Source organism: Prionailurus bengalensis, chromosome X, assembly GCF_016509475.1.
Source record: "Prionailurus bengalensis isolate Pbe53 chromosome X, Fcat_Pben_1.1_paternal_pri, whole genome shotgun sequence".
Lineage (NCBI taxonomy): Eukaryota > Metazoa > Chordata > Mammalia > Carnivora > Felidae > Prionailurus > Prionailurus bengalensis.
Genome location: NC_057361.1, coordinates 27,020,834 through 27,036,254, shown reverse-complemented (window position 1 = coordinate 27,036,254; position 15,421 = coordinate 27,020,834). Strand labels below are relative to the sequence as shown.

The window sequence follows — 15,421 nt, the reverse complement described above, 5'->3', positions numbered from 1 at the left end:
CGCACAAAAACAAACAAACAAACAAAAAACCCATCCGCAGGCTAGATTCAGCCAGTTTGTGACCTCTGGTCTCTGCTTACCAGAGGAATAATCGAAAGAGACTGGAGTTTGGGGAGAGAGATCATCTGTTGAAATCCTGGAAGATAAGGGTGGGGGGGTGGGGAACCACAACTAGCTGAGAAGCTAAGACCCGGTAGGAACTTCAGAATGTAGGGGAATCTTGTTGAGCCCGTTCTAAAACCGGAAACTGCTGAAGTTGAGGCTCCCATTAAAGGAAATGAGGAAAATGTTTAATTTCATCATCAAAGCAGGTTCTCCCCCCAGGTCCCCAACTGTGAGAAAGGATGATGGATTTGAAAGAGGCAGTGTCCATCTTACGCAGAAAAAGTAGTACTCTTTTCCAGTCCCCCCAAGAGTAGGCCATACCATTATCCAGAAATGATTTGCGAATTCGGTTATAGGAAAAGCTGTAGCAAGACATAAAAATGAAGTCACGTGTGATCATTTAAATCGTCTCACCTTGATTGTAAAGAGTAAAATGTGATTAAACGGTCTCTGCCCTAGAGAGTCTGGGATGTGCGCTCATTTATGAAGAGAGAGTGGTAAGATTGCTTAATTAATGAAGTTTAAAACAGACTGGAGGGAGACGGGGTGGGGGGGGTGTCAGTTGCGAAGTTCGCGATGCTGGTATCGTCGCGTCCGTAGTTGAGTTGCCCCTGCCAGGACTGAGGAACACGCGGGAGGGCAGTGACTGAAGGCTCTGAGTCAAAGAGGGGGAATCCTGTCCGGCCATGAACTCTCTGATGGTCTCTGTCCAGAGGGAGCCGGGAAGGAAAGGCTTCATCTGGTGTGCCTACCACTGGAGCATGAAGAAGATGACAAGGGAGGCTGATGAGAGATTAATGACCAATTTCGTGACCTTGCCGATTGAAGTGCCTTCCAACGATCAGGAGAGCAAATCAGGAAGTGCTGAGGGTAGAGAAGCTTTCTCAGTGAGTTGACAGAAGGAAAAAAAAAAAAGGGCTGACTAAGTGTGGAATTTGGGGGCAGGGAGTGAAGTTAAGGATTTACATTCTTTGGGTGTGCTGGCCTGGCAAGTAAGCCCTCTGTTTCGAGTGTCTTATCTCACTCCTAAGCTTGCTTATCCCTCACTGCCCCATGTCTGGGGCTGCTTCTCCCGGGATGAAACCTCCAGCCTTCTATCAATGCGGGGCGGGAAGTGGCCGATGCGCTTGGCTGCTTAGGGTGGGGGAGAAAGTGTCGAGGGCTCAAAAGACAACCAATCCTTGGATCTTTCAGCCACATCACAGCCTTCACAGGAGCCTGGAGCCTCCGATGTTTTGAGACTCCTTGGTTGTGTACATTGGGAACCTTCTTAATTAGCCCCCAGTCCCTCCCCCCCCCCCCCCCCACCCAACTTGCCCTTCTTCCCCTCATATTAATTGAGACTTGGGATTTCTCTGGGCTCCTAAGTCAGTTAACCACCAGATCATCTGCCAAGCTTCCCAGATACTGCAGCTGTGCTCTGTTCTCTTCCCGGATTTGTCCCTCTTCTGTTGGGGAGATATCCGTTTGAATTCTTACGTTGTCATCCTAGTAGAGTTCCGGGAATAAGGAGACAGAAACGAGTGTGTTCCCTCTGCCTTAGGTAACTGGAAATCCCGAGTTGAGTTCTTAGAGTGATGTGGAGGGCCCTGAATAGGCCTCTTCCTGCCTGTCAGGCCTCATGGCGTCCATTCTTCCTCACTCTCTGAGATTTCAGCACTACTGATCTTAAGATTCTTCATGGTCCGTGCTCTTGTCTACTTGGGAGCGTCTTTTACACATGCTGGCCCATGATCTTGTTTTGTTCTTGGCCTCTACCCGGTTAATCCCCATCACCCTCTAGATCTTCGCTGAAACCTCACTTTCCCAGAGCAGCCTGCCTGGCCTCTGTTTCCTTCTTTGTGTCCTCTCGGGAAGTGCTGAAAGGACAGATGGAAGGATTATGGCTCCACGCAGGTCTTTTAAAAAGCTATAGACCAGTTTTGCCTAAACGGTCTTTTGAAATCATGAGTATTATTTTGTTTGTATTTTTTGGCGGGCAAGGTTTTGAGAATCAGAGCCACCCCAGTGCTTTCTGATCGGAAGCTGAAGTAAAAGGAACGTGGCCCATTGGGGTGCCTGGGTGGCTCGTTCAGTCAAGCATCTGACTCTTGGTTTGGGCTCAGGTCATGATCTCACGATTGGTGGGTTTGAGCCCCGTGTCGGGCTCCATGCTGGCAGTTCTGCGTTGATAGCCTGGAGCCTGCTTGGGATTCTCTCTCTCCCTCTCTGTCGGCCCTTCCCCCGCTCACTCTCTCTGTCCCTCAAAATAAATAAGATGAAACTTAAATAGGAATATGGCACCGCAGTGTCATTAGGAGTCAGCTCTCCATTATCTGGGGAAGCTGCCCGGCTTCCCAAATGGTATTCATTCATTCATTCATTCATTCATTCATTCATTCATTTTATTTAATCTCTAGACCCAATTTGGGGCTTGAACTCACAATTCCGAGATCCAGAGCTGCGTGCTGTGCTGACTGAGCCAACAGGCGCCCTCCCCGAAATGGTATTTAAGGCTCTCTAGTAACCCCCCCCCCAACAAAAAAACTTCATGTGGGCCCTTTGTTACAGAAGCTGCTTTCTCAACTAACCTTTTAGCACAGCAGGGGACTGGGAGCAAAACTAATTTGGGTATCCCCTCTTTCAGGAGAACAGTGTTGCCAAGAGTTAGGGAGCCTCTGCTGAGGAAGGCCAGGCCAGCGGAGGGAGCCAGAAAGGCCTCGAGCAAACCCACGGTCGGGATTTTGTGCTATCTTTGATTTCACCGTTGAACTTCTCAATTTTCTGTTTTTTTAATTTTTGGCTTATAACCTCCTTCTCTCTTCTGCAATTTGAAGTCCACCACGTTTGGGCCACAGTGGACTACTTAGGTGCTTCTTCTCTTCATGTGTTAGAAAAATTCTAGAGGAGGGCGCCTGGGTGGCTCAGTCGGTTAAGCGTCCGACTTTGGCTCAGGTCATGATCTCACGGTCCGTGAGTTCGAGCCCCGCGTCGGGCTCTGTGCTGACAGCTCAGAGCCTGGAGCCTGGAGCCTGCTTCGGATTCTGTGTCTCCCTCTCTCTCTGACCCTCCCCCGTTCATGCTCTGTCTCTCTCTGTCTCAAAAATAAATAAACGTTGAAAAAAAAAATTAAAAAAAAAATTCTAGAGGGTCCCTGGTGGCAAATAAGTAATACCATTTCACTTCTGGAAGCGTCACTCGGTGGTAATTGTAAGTTCACAGGCTTGGCTTTCTGGAGTTCTTGTAGCTCTGAAGGTGTACTTCCTGTGTCCCTCTGTGTACATTTACTTTATCCCCATTTGGGTAAAGTTCTCTGTTGATGATGAGGTTTGAATGAGTTTAGAGTTTAAAAGGCCTCCAATATATTTAAAAACATTAACGGCCAAGTCTCATGGGTTAATGTACCTCTTCTTTCTCAGCTGACTTTTAAAAGATAAGTTCTAGAAACGCTACCCGTTGTCGAAGGGTTCCCAGTAATTCTGCGTTGTCCTCTAAAATCCCCGAGGCCTGGATGTGCTGGCTTACCTTGCTTTCAAGGCAGACTTGGTTTCAATTACTCAGTTTGTCTCGAGCCTCATTAAGACCCATGGTTCTGGTCTCTTCTAGGGAGGTTGACCTGGCCCGGAGAATACTTGCCAGGTGGAAGGTCCATTAGAACACTATAGGAAGAGTGAGGCCGGGGAAAGAATGCAAAGGGGATGAAAAGATGGTTGTCGTAGCCCGTTCTTAGAGACACTTAATTTGAAGGAGAAAGGAAGAGGGCTGGTAGTTAGCTGGTGTGGACAGAGTACGTGAAGTGCATGCACGTCCTTAGAAGTTGAGAGACACTTGAGTCCATTTATTTTATTTTTATTTATTTATTTTTTGATGTTTATGAGACAGAAACAGAGCATGAACGGGGGAGGGTCAGAGAGAGAGGGAGACTCAGAATCCACAACAGCCTCCAGGCTCCGAGCTGTCAGCCCAGAGCCCGACGCGGGGCTCGATCTCAAGCCGTGAGATCGGGACCTGAGCCAAAGTCGGTTGATTTCCCCAACCGACTGAGCCACCCCGATGCCCCAACTCCATTTAAATATCCGCCACCTTCCTGTAGGAGAAGGGGTGCCGGGCGGGCGAGACTGCCTTGTTTTGGCTTCTTTGGAAAATGATGCAAATAGATAATGCAGTATTCGTTTACTTCGTCCTGCATGCCCAACATTCAGGCCGGAACTGTACCAAAAATGATCATACTGCCTCCAAATTGTATGCTTCACTCGTGGTCCCCTGAATGAGTTGGGTTACGTTTCTTCGGGGAAACCGAGTTGGTAGGAAGACACAAAGACCACAGCGCTAATTTATCTGTTGGAATAATCTTTGGCCATCCAGCTCTTTCCACTCATTAATTTTATGAGGTCATTATCATTCTTCCTACCTAATAGATAAACACACTAAAACTTTGAGCCTTTACCAAAAAGTCTCATTTTTTTTTTTTTCCCCAAGTCTCATTTCCAAGCCATTGGAAAGCCAGACTGGAATAGTCCTTGTTGTAAATCCTAGACCTCAGTTCAGTCAGAGATAGCAGGACTTTTGAAGCATGATCGAACGGCAGAAACCAGCTGTAAAGCTGAAATGAAAAATGCACAACAAAAAATGGAAATGAGAGGGCCTAATGGTTTATTTCTTAGAATATTTTCCAAGTTTTCCCTTGACTTTAAATGCTGAGGTGTTGTGCACTATTTTTGCAAGACCGTTGTCCAATGTGTGTAGATTTCTGACTTGAGCTGTCGTTCCTCTTTTCTGGCATTTGACACCTTCTACCATCCACCTTCCCCTGAACTGGAAGTAAAAATCTTATAACAGAAATATTTACCCAAGTCCAAAGGAATTCCCAGGCTAAACAAAGGGGCAACCCCCCCCCCCCCGTTACTTGTTTTGTGCCTCAAAATAAAAGCTATAAATGGGCCGTCCCTTCAGTAGCGGGTGATTGAACTTGAGAAGGTAGATAGTTTGATATTTGCCCTTCTTTCGTCAGTTTCTAGATTTCTCTATTTTTAGGCCAGCACCAGCCCTGGATAAAATAATTCAAGTCATGAAGAGGAATGTTCAGTTCAGCGTTTTTATCCTTCTGAAGTGTGCTTTCTACCAGCTGCCATGGAAACATTGTGTAACTCGTTTCTTGGATAGTCTCACTCCTCTTGAGTTCCGGTTACTGAGCGCTGGTGAGCTCATTACAACTTGGATCCAAGTCCTGGAAAGGCAGCTCCCGGGGAAAGTGGAGGCCAGCCTCCCTCCCGCAGGGGACAGGGGTGGGGAAGGGGAGGGGGGGAGTTTAGGTTTATTGGGCGTGCATATTTCAGCTACCAGGTCAGTTCCAGCCTCAGCCCGGGACCGTGTCGCGTTGTCTGCAGCTGTCCCACGTCTTGAGGTTTCTGTGTGCATCCTACATGCCTTCCCAAGGCTGGAGACTCAACGCCTCCAGCTGTAAGCCAGAGGGAGTGGTACTGCAGATTCCTAGCAACACGGGCAGACGCAAACAACACAGATGGTTATCTCTCTTGAGTAGGGCTTTCAGGGCACCAGAGCTCTGGTGTAGTTCAGTGCTGGTTACTAGATAAACATTTGTATGCCTTCTGTTGCATTATGATGAAACCTAGATATTTTCCGTAGCTGCTTTCTTCTGATGTTTCCAGATCACTGGCTGAGCACCGTGGTGAGGTTGGACTCGGGTGCCTTGAAAACTGGTGGCAGAAGGGCAGTGGGTGGGGGGTCCGCTGAAAGGGTGTCCGAGAGGATAAACCGGAGGCAGAATGCCATAGTCAGAAGGATTTGGAAGGGAACAAAGTTCGAACTGCTTTGGGGACGCTGAGAGAGCTGCCAGAGGAGGAATGTACCAGAAGCCTGTCTCAGAGAGTATTCCGTAGTGAACCGCACCCTGAAAGAGTCAGATCACCCTTGCCTCTCCCGCTCGGATGTAGCTTCTGGTGGAATTTGCCAGTTCTTGAAATAAACTGTGCAACATGGCTGAAGCTTCTGACCTCCTTTAGATCGTTTGTTCCGAATTCTGAATGGAACCAAGAAAATTAGCCAAGGGGTAGAATTGGTCGTGGGAGAAGGATGTGTTTTAGGAAAGAAGGAAGATGGTAGGCTAGGCCGATGAGTCCGGGGGCAGTCGGACAGGAGGCTTAGGAAGGAAGAGAAAAACAAGAGGAAGTTTCGCCACTGCCTTCTGCTCAGACGTTTGCTCGACGCAGTCGACGCCCCACACTAGTGTGTAAGTCAGTGAATGAAAGGAAATTTGGAGTTGGAGGCCTGTTCCTTGGAAAGTGCTACGGGATGGTGGTACAGGAGGAGTAGTGTGTACTTGACAAGAAGGGCGTCCCCGTGTTTCCATGTGGCTTATTTTACAAAAGAGCCAAAGAGGCTCGTTCACGAGCGTGTGAAGGAACTCTGTGCCGCCACGTGTGGGGAAAGCGTGATCACGCTGCTGGTGTTACACCCTTGTCGAGGGGGAGGCCAGGAATGAGCATCTTGTGGCTTAGTGCCCCAAGACGTGAGTTGGCTGAGACCACCCAAAAAAGGTAAGCAGAGAGAGATCACGAAGGGCAGAAGGGGGGGCCTAGGTGAATCAAGTTGTCCTGAGCAGAGAACAAGCTTTGGAGAGAAAAGTGAATTCACTTGGAGGAGAGGGAATCTGTACCAATCGCCTTTGAGGGAGAACGCGTTTAGACACTTTTTATACATTGAGTACTTTCTTTTTTTTTTTCTCAACGTTTTTATTTATTTTTGGGACAGAGAGAGACAGAGCATGAACGGGGGAGGGGCAGAGAGAGAGGGAGACACAGAATCGGAAACAGGCTCCAGGCTCTGAGCCATCAGCCCAGAGCCTGATGCGGGGCTCGAACTCACGGACCGCGAGATCGTGACCTGGCTGAAGTCGGACGCTTAACCGACTGCGCCACCCAGGCGCCCCTACATTGAGTACTTTTTACTGGTGTTCGTCATAAATGAGAGACCCGCAGATAGATCCCAGGGGTGAATTGTTGGGTTCATCGGTCATAGTTGTCATCGAATACCCTCCGAAAAGTCCGCAGAGTGGAGCTTGAAAAAGGAAAAACAAAAGACAACACCTACTTGACCTTTAACAACACCAAACAATAGATTTCATCAAAATGTACAATTAGAGTAATCACCTGGGGATCTTGTTCAACGTGTTGATTCTGATTCGTGGATCTGGGTGGGGCCAAAGATTCTGCCTTTCTGACAAGCTCCGGGTCGTGCCGTTGACCCTCGAATGACGCTTTGGGTAACTGGGACCTACCTACCAGTTCATAATGAAGGCCCGTCTCCGAGCAGGCTCTGTCACAAAAGAACATCGCTTAGCCACGGGGCGGAAAACAGTCTCACTAAAGCGTATGCAAAAGGCACCGTGAAGTCCCAGCCCTGCCTTTTTGCGTGCTCGGTGAGAGAGCCTCACCGCGCCGGGCCACAGCCCTGGGACACAGCGGGTCTCCAAGTGTGGTCCTGGGACCAGCAGCGTCAGAATCTCCTGGAAAGTTGTTAGGGATGCGTACTGTCAGTCCCTCCCCGGATCTACAGAGTAAGAAAATCTGGGAGCTGGGCCCCGGGAAGTGGTACTTTGAAAACCGCCCTCCCCCGGGTAATTGTGATCCGGCTTCTGTTGACTGATGGAATTCGCGCCACCAGCAATTCAGTGACCGGCAGGTGGACCTTTTGGAATCCGGCCTAGGGCACCCTTTCTCTGGGTGGAGAGCCTGCTAGATTCTTCTCAGGGCCCGATAATGGAAGGGCGGCCAGCGTTTCGAAACCTTTTCCAGCGGTCCTCATGTTTCGCAAACCGCTAACGTCACCGGCGCAGACCTATCTGGCGTTAATTTGGATAATTAATGAATCCCCCGGTGTGATAGGAGCTAAATATAGCTGAAGTATTTGGAGTGGCCACCCACCCCTAGAGTGTGCATTCCTGACTCAGACGGCTGAGCGCCTCTGCGTCGTAGCGTAAGCTAACACGTACATACGTCATGCTGCACTGGCCACGTGAGGGTTTTCTTTAAACTCGGCGCACTGCAGGACTACGCCACAGTCTCTTTATTCGCTCTCCTGTTGCCTTGTTGCCAAGATTTTAGCTACTGTGGTTAAAGCTACTGCCGTGGACATGCATGTACACATCTTTTTGTGGACATGCTTTTCTTTCTTTTCGGTAAATCGCCAGGAGTGGAATATCTGGGTCATAAGAGAGATGTGTGTTCAATTTCATAGGAAACTACTCAACCGGTTTCCCGAGGTGGTTGAACTATCTTCCATTCCCACCAGCAGCGTCTGAAGAGGTCCACTCGCTCCGTATCCTCGCCAGTATACGTATCCTGCATATGTATACGTATACGTATACGTATCCTGCATACGTATACGTATACGTATACGTATACGTATACGTATACGTATACGTATCCTGGATACGTATACGTATACGTATCCCGGATAGCATACTGTCATTCGTGTTGATATTTATGCTGAATATTTTAAACATCTTTTTTTTTTAATGTTTTATTTTACTGAGAGACAGAGCATGAGAGGGGGAGACTCAGAATCCGAAGCGGGCTCCAGGCTCTGAGCTGTCAGCCCAGAGCCCGACGCGGGGCTCGCACTCACGAACCGTGAGCTCCTAACCCGAGCCAAAGTCGGACGCCCAACCGACTGAACCACCCAGGCGCCCCGTCTGCTGAATATTTTAAAGTAAATTACGGACATCGTTTTTCTTCTCCCTCATGTCAATTCAGGTTTTTCCGTTTGGTCTCTGCAAAGGCCGTGAAGCTGATAATGTTGACCCAGGCGACTCGGGGGTGCATTACATTATTTCCCTCTCCTAACCCCCAAGTAGAATTGGTGTCATGGGTGCCACTCGATTGTCTGTTTTTTTCCTTCCTTCATTCTTTTGTTCGTTTGTTCCTCCATTCTGTCAACAGTTCACTAGCTGCAGGAGACCTGCTTTTTCAGAAAGTCCCTGGGAGAGATGACAGAAGTAGGGGAGAGAGTCCTTGTCTTCAAGGAGCCTTTTGGAACTGGGTTCCTGAAACATACCTACACAGAAATGCTAGCAAAGAAATACAGCCCAGTTTATTGCAAGGCTTGCATACCCTCGAGTAAGGGCATTATCTGAGTAAAGCCTCCTGCTGGGGAAGGTGAGTTGGGCCTCATAGACTGTCGGACTCCATCACTGAGATGTTAACCTGTGCTGACTGTTAGGATGATGGCTCCTCAAAGTATACACTAGATGTTTACTTTAGTCCCAGTTCTCTTGGAAAATGCATCTCAAACTCACGCACACTAAGAAATTCTCGAAAGGTTAACAGTGCATATCTTTGGGCAAGGGGATTATCGGTGATTTGCTTACTTGATTGTAAATTTTTCTTTAATGTCCAAGTTGTCCACAGTGAGCATGTGTAACTTTGATCATCAGAAGAAAGTATGATATTAAATGGGTGATGGGGATTAAGCAGGGCACTTGCTGTGAAGGGCCCTGGGTGGTGTATATGAGCGATGAATCACCATGTTCCGCACCTGAAACTGATCTTGCGCTGTTTGTTAACTAACTGGAATTCAGATAAAAACTTGGACCAAAAAATCATCATAAAAATAAACCCAGTATTCATCCTTTCAAGACTGAAGCTCTCCCACTGTGATTTTTAAATTCTGCAAACATGCTTTTCATTTACCTGAGATCTTTGTCTTAAACTTCTATCTTTTTTTAGAAGGTCTCCTGTATTGTCATTAATGAAATGTTGTTTTAATTATTACCGTGAAAACAAAGTCACCTATACTTAAAAAAATTTTTTAATATTTATTTATTTTTGAGAGACAGAGATAGCATGAGCAGGGGAGGGGGAGTGAGAGAGAGAGGGAGATACAGAATCCGAAGCAGGCTGCAGGCTCTGAGCTGTCCGCACAGAGCCCGACGTGGGGCTCGAACCCACGAGCCGTGAGATCATGACCTGAGCCCAAATTGGACACTCAACTGACTGAGCCACCCAGGCGCCCCGATACACTTCTAAAGAAAAAAAAAAAACTCAAAAAAGTATTGCATTGCCCCTTGATTGTTTGCGAAGTTCTAACAGCTATTTCAAAAATAGATTGCTTGTTCTCTTTTAATTGTGTAGCCAAGATCCACTCCAATAGAACCGAGGTTATAGTCTAGAAGAAAAAGACTCCCTGTGTGTCTGTTCCCTTTTAGGAATAAGGACTACATGAATGAATGCCCTGCGGGCTCTGCCACTGGAGTCCTTCACAGAACTTAGCTTTCCTGATTGTCAGACAGCAAAAAGACATTTTTGGGGTTTTTTTTTTTGCTTTTCTCGCATTGACAGAAGTTTTAAAAATGTTTTTTCAATGTTTGTATTCAGTAAACACATTATTCAATGTGTGGGCAGGGGAGGAGCAGAGAGAGAGGGAGACACAGAATCAGAAGCAGGCTCCAGGCTCTCAGCTCTCCGCACAGAGCCCAACTTGGGGCTTGTACCCCCCCACCCACAAGAGATCATGGTCAAAGTTGGACGCTTAACCGACTGAGCCACCCAGGCACCGCGATAGAATTTTTAAATTTGGGGGATACACGAAAGATTTTTTTCTCTGTGTTACTGTTGTTGTTTCCGAAACATTGGGAGCTTTTGTGCTTTCTGATGAAATAACAAAATGCTCTCTCTTTTGTCTCTTTTTTCCCCAGCTGACCTGAATAATGTCAGGTTCTCAGCTTATAGGACCGCCATGAAACTCCGAAGACTGCAGAAGGCCCTTTGCTGTGAGTATTAACCAGTGCTTGGAACACTTGACGTTCGTCTTGGCTTTTAAAAAAAAAAAAAAAGTGGGACCAGGGGTATTTTCACTTGCAGAGGGGGAGAAATAGCTATCCCACGTCCAGCTGCAACATAGATTTCCCTTTAGTAAGGTGTCTGTGGCCTAATGTGCCCCTAGAGTACTTTGTGGTATTGTCTAGAGTCTCTCCTGTGTCACCGTTCCTTGACTGGACCAGGTATTTGTACGTTTTGGTCCCAGCTGGTGACACTGGCGTCCAGGGTTACCTTTCCGAACCTTGAACTCTCTCTCCCTCTTCTGCCTTTGTTTCTCCCTCTTCTAAACGGTGTGTCGTAGTCGAAATCAATGGCTGCATTAGCCCTGCCGCATTTTGTAGGCGTGAGTAGATTATTAGCTGGTCAAAACAAAACAAAACAAAACCACGTGGTCCCGTTTCTAGTTGCACACTTGATGGGCACCTTGAGGAATAGTGACGAGACAGTTTCAAAGCCCTGTATTTATGTGACAGTAGACTAGGGGTACTCTGAGAGCAGCTAGTTGCGGGGGTGAGCTTTTGCTTGAGGAAATGGTGGCTAAGCTCTGTGAGTCCAGAAGGATTAGTCCCGCTTGCTCTAGGAGTGTTCGTGTTGGAAGGAATAGCATGTGCTGATGTATTCAGGAACTGAACACACTGGATGGAGCCTGGCTGAAGCATAGAGTCCCAAGAAGGGGCTTTGGTGAAACATTTGGCCGGAGACCCAGGTGGGGGGCAGATGGTGAAAGGCTTTTGAAACTTATGTAGAGCTTAGAGGTCAATGGGGAGCCACGCAAGGGGGTGACATGGTGGGATTTTCATTTAGAAAGGTCATCGTGCCTGTGCAGTCGAGTGTGGGTTGACCGAGCGGGTTGTGCACCTGGCCAGAGAGACTGGTTGAGCAGTTGTGGTGCTCTAAAGTGGCAACGTCGTCTGGGGCGCCTGGGGCGCTCAGTCGGTTGAGCGTCCGACTTCAGCTCAGGTCATGATCTCACGGTCTGTGAGTTTGAGCCCGCGTGGGGCTCTGGGCTGACAGCTCGGAGCCTGGAGCCTGCTTCGGATTTTGTGTCTCCCTCTCTCTCTGCCCCTCCCCTGCTCACGCTCTGTCTCTCTCTGTCTCAAAAATAAATAAAAACGTAAAAAAAAAAAAAAATTTACACTGGCAACATGGTGGCCTGAATGGATGCTGGAGTAATGGAGAGAAGTGGAGACAAGGGAGAAATACTTAAGAGGTGAACGTGACAGGCCTTCGTGATGTACTTAATCAGGTGGGTGAAGGGGACCCAAGGAAGCTACTAGGTGCTCGCCTGGGCGAACCGTGGCCCTGCCCGGTGAAGGGGGTGGGGGTGAAGCTGTGCTACTCAGCAGAAATAGACAAATAATATTTAGGACTCATCAGCCTGTAGATGTTTAGGGAGAGTGTGCAGAGGGAACTGCAGAGGAGAGGCCCGCGGGGGAGAAGGAAGATCCCAAGAGCGAGAGGGCCGTGTATGGTGTGGAGGAAAGAAGTGGCCGGCCACTGGGGGGCAGACGTCGATGGGAGGCCAGCATGGAGTTGGCACGAGGGCCCCGTGGATTTTGCAGCAAGGAGTCGGTTGCTCCAGGGAGGTTGTTAGACGCGTGGGGGAGGTGGTGAAGTGGTCTCAAAAGTACGTGCAAAGGGGACGAAAAGATGGTTGTCATGGCCAGTTCTTGGAGACACTTACTTTGAAGGAGATAGGACGAGGGGTGGTAGTTAGCTGGTCCGGACAGAGTACATGAAGTGGGCGTACTGAGAAGTTGAGAGACACTTGAGTCTAGTTACATATGTATTTATTTTGAGAGAGAGAGAGGGCGAGAGAGTCCCCAGGAGGCTCTGCACGGTCCATGCGGAGCCCAGCATAGAGCTCGATCTCACAAACTATGAGATCATGACCGGAGCGAGGTCAAGAGTTGGAGGCTTAACCAGTTGAGCCACCCGGGTGCCCCCGAGTCCACTGAGGAGGAGAGGCGAGGATGAGCTAAGAAACAATGGGAGTTCTGGGAGCCTAGGGGAGGTAACGTGGGATCCAAGAGAAGGAATGGGCACCTCTCTGCTGCCGTAATGGGGGGCGGCGAGGAAGGGATCTGTGCAGGTCCGGGTAGCTAAGGAGACCCAGCGGGGGGAAGCTGTGGGCAGCCACGTAGAGGTTGGTTTTCTGCGGGAAGACCGACTTCTCTGCTGCGATGGGGAGCCGAAGGCGAGAGGGTTGTGGGTGGGTTCCCGGTTCTGGAGCATTGGCGAGAAGAGGGCCAATGTGAGCTGCTGCAGTCTGCTCAGTGTTCTGCCCCGGTACCCGTCTGCACGGCTGTGGCCTTTGTCCGGGCTCGCTCAGTACTCGGGGGCCGGGTGGGTCCAGCCCAGGTGGGCAGAGGACAGCTGGGCAAGAGCAGTGAGGATTTGGGCAAAAGAACGATTCAGTGGTTGAAGGGATGTCTGTCGAGGCCACGTTGGGGCAGAGGAGCTGTGAATTCACGTGCAAGCTGGTCATCGGGAGGGAGAAGGATCAAGAGGCTGACCGTTGGGGGAGCTCGAGGAAGAGCTGGTGTGGAAGTCCCTGGAAGGCCGAGAGGCTGTGGTTGGAGAGGAGCATAGCTAAACACTGTGGAACAAGTCCAGGTGACTAGGTCCAGGCTGTGACCGCCTGAGTGGGTGGAGTAGATGTGAACTTGCATGAAGATGAAACAGCTGCGCAGGGAGGTGAGGCAAGAAGGGCCGACACGTCAGCCCCGCCCATGTTGGGGTCTTCCGGAGGGGGGCCAGGACTGGGGAAGAGAGAGCTGTGAACCTGGGCTGCTGAGTCTTCAGAAATGAAGGCGCCTGACCCTGGGGTCTGCAGAGGCTCTAGCAGGCGGTCCAGGAGCGTCGCTGGCATGTGGCTTGGTCCCCAGAGATGAGGAAGAACTGTCCCAGAAGTGAACTCCCCTGGCAGGAGAGCGTCTGTGTTCCTCTTTATCTGGGCCTCTCCGGTGCTTAGCACGAAGCCTGGCACACAGTACGATTCAAGATGTTTTTTCATGGAATGGATGCATGAACAGAAGTAAATTGACGCTTCCATTTCCTTGTAGCTTATAGTCTGAAGCTGTCACTTTTCAGCTGCATAGCTGCCAAGTTTAAGTGGTTTTTAAAGGGCTCCCCAGGCCTGGGATTTCCTCCGGGACCTGTTAATGTACCATAGCTGGAAAGAGGTAATGCTTTCCATTGGTAAAGGGATAATTATGAACCTGTTACTCTAAAGGTTTTATAGTATATAGTATATATCTGGGAGGTCCTAAAAGTCACACTCTGAAAAGGCCCCAAAATAGGCGAGATGGGAAACCTCATACTGACCGTCTCTTTCCGTAACGTCGCTTTGTACCTCGGGTTTAGACAGTCTGCGCTTCTCCTGTTAAATCACGATTCTCTTCACAAATAGGTCTCATTTTCTGTCACTTCAGCATATGTCAAAATTTCCAATAAATGTTGGGAAAGTGGGGGAATTTGATACTAGAAAAAAGTCCGGCCGCTTGAGGTTATAACCTCGTAGTGAAGTTAAGCTCCGAGTGTCGGATGTGGACTTTCCACTTGTAAACAGATTTGAAACTCTCAGCCTGTCCTTTCTGAGCACGACTTTTGTCCTCTTTGAAAAAGGTTGCGGGATAGCCCAACGAGGGTGTATTTATCTCAGTTAATTGCTGGATTCTCATACGTGGCTGGAGGGTTCCACGTGTGGTAGGACTACAGAATGAAGAGAGTGCCTCTCCCTTCCCTATTGAAAACCTCTGTGGTCACAGTACTGAACTGTTCAGTAGATGATTTAAGAATTTCCTCTTCACTCGCTGTTTGCTTAGGTTTACCTTCCTCCCGTGCTGTCATCTCTGTGCCTGGAAAGCCATGAGAAAGGGCTACTGTCTGTGGAACAGGCAAATAAAACTTGTCCTGGCTAGCTTTTCCAACCAGAGGTCGCTTCTGCCAAGTTTTGCTTTAATGAAAATTAATGGTGTTATCTCAGGGATCTCCTGATGCCAGTGGAGAGTTGGAATTCCTGATGCCTTAGGAAATAGGCAGTGCTACCTCCATTAAAGCACTTGGTCTTCTATGTTTTTTCACTTTATTATCAAGGCGCCAATATTGCAGAAACCCGAATAACACACTTGCATCCACCATAGAGCATTTGCTGTTTAAGTTGGGAGCTTCACCATCGGCGTATAGTGTCCCCAGTTTGTAATCGGTTTAATGTTGCATGACTCCATAGTGCCTTTCGACGCACTGTGAATGAAAATTAAACTCGAAAAGCAGAGACAAAGAGAAAATCTTGGTAAGAGGGATTTATAAGCTGGTTCATACGGCCGATACACCACCCCCCCCCCCCCGAAAGTTCGGAAGAAGATCATCTAAGCTTCTTCTCAGTCTTCTGTTCTCGTGACATCCTTTAGGTGTGTGGCTTCTAAAATTAAAAATATAGCCAACTTCTAAGAGCAGAAAGAAAACAAGGCGCTTCACAAAGCACACGTATTAGTTGA

The 15,421-nt window shown here is 48.6% G+C and overlaps 1 protein-coding gene across 12 annotated transcripts in view; it reads left to right on the top strand.

Moving 5' to 3' along the window:
- DMD (dystrophin) overlaps positions 1-15,421 on the top strand; it is a 2,018,590-nt gene that overhangs the window by 1,901,272 nt on the left and 101,897 nt on the right. For all 12 annotated transcript variants that reach the window (XM_043570319.1, XM_043570321.1, XM_043570317.1 and 9 more), the window contains one exon: positions 10,799-10,873. In XM_043570319.1, coding sequence (XP_043426254.1) covers positions 10,799-10,873 — 75 coding nt within the window. The remainder of the gene's footprint in view (positions 1-10,798; positions 10,874-15,421) is intronic.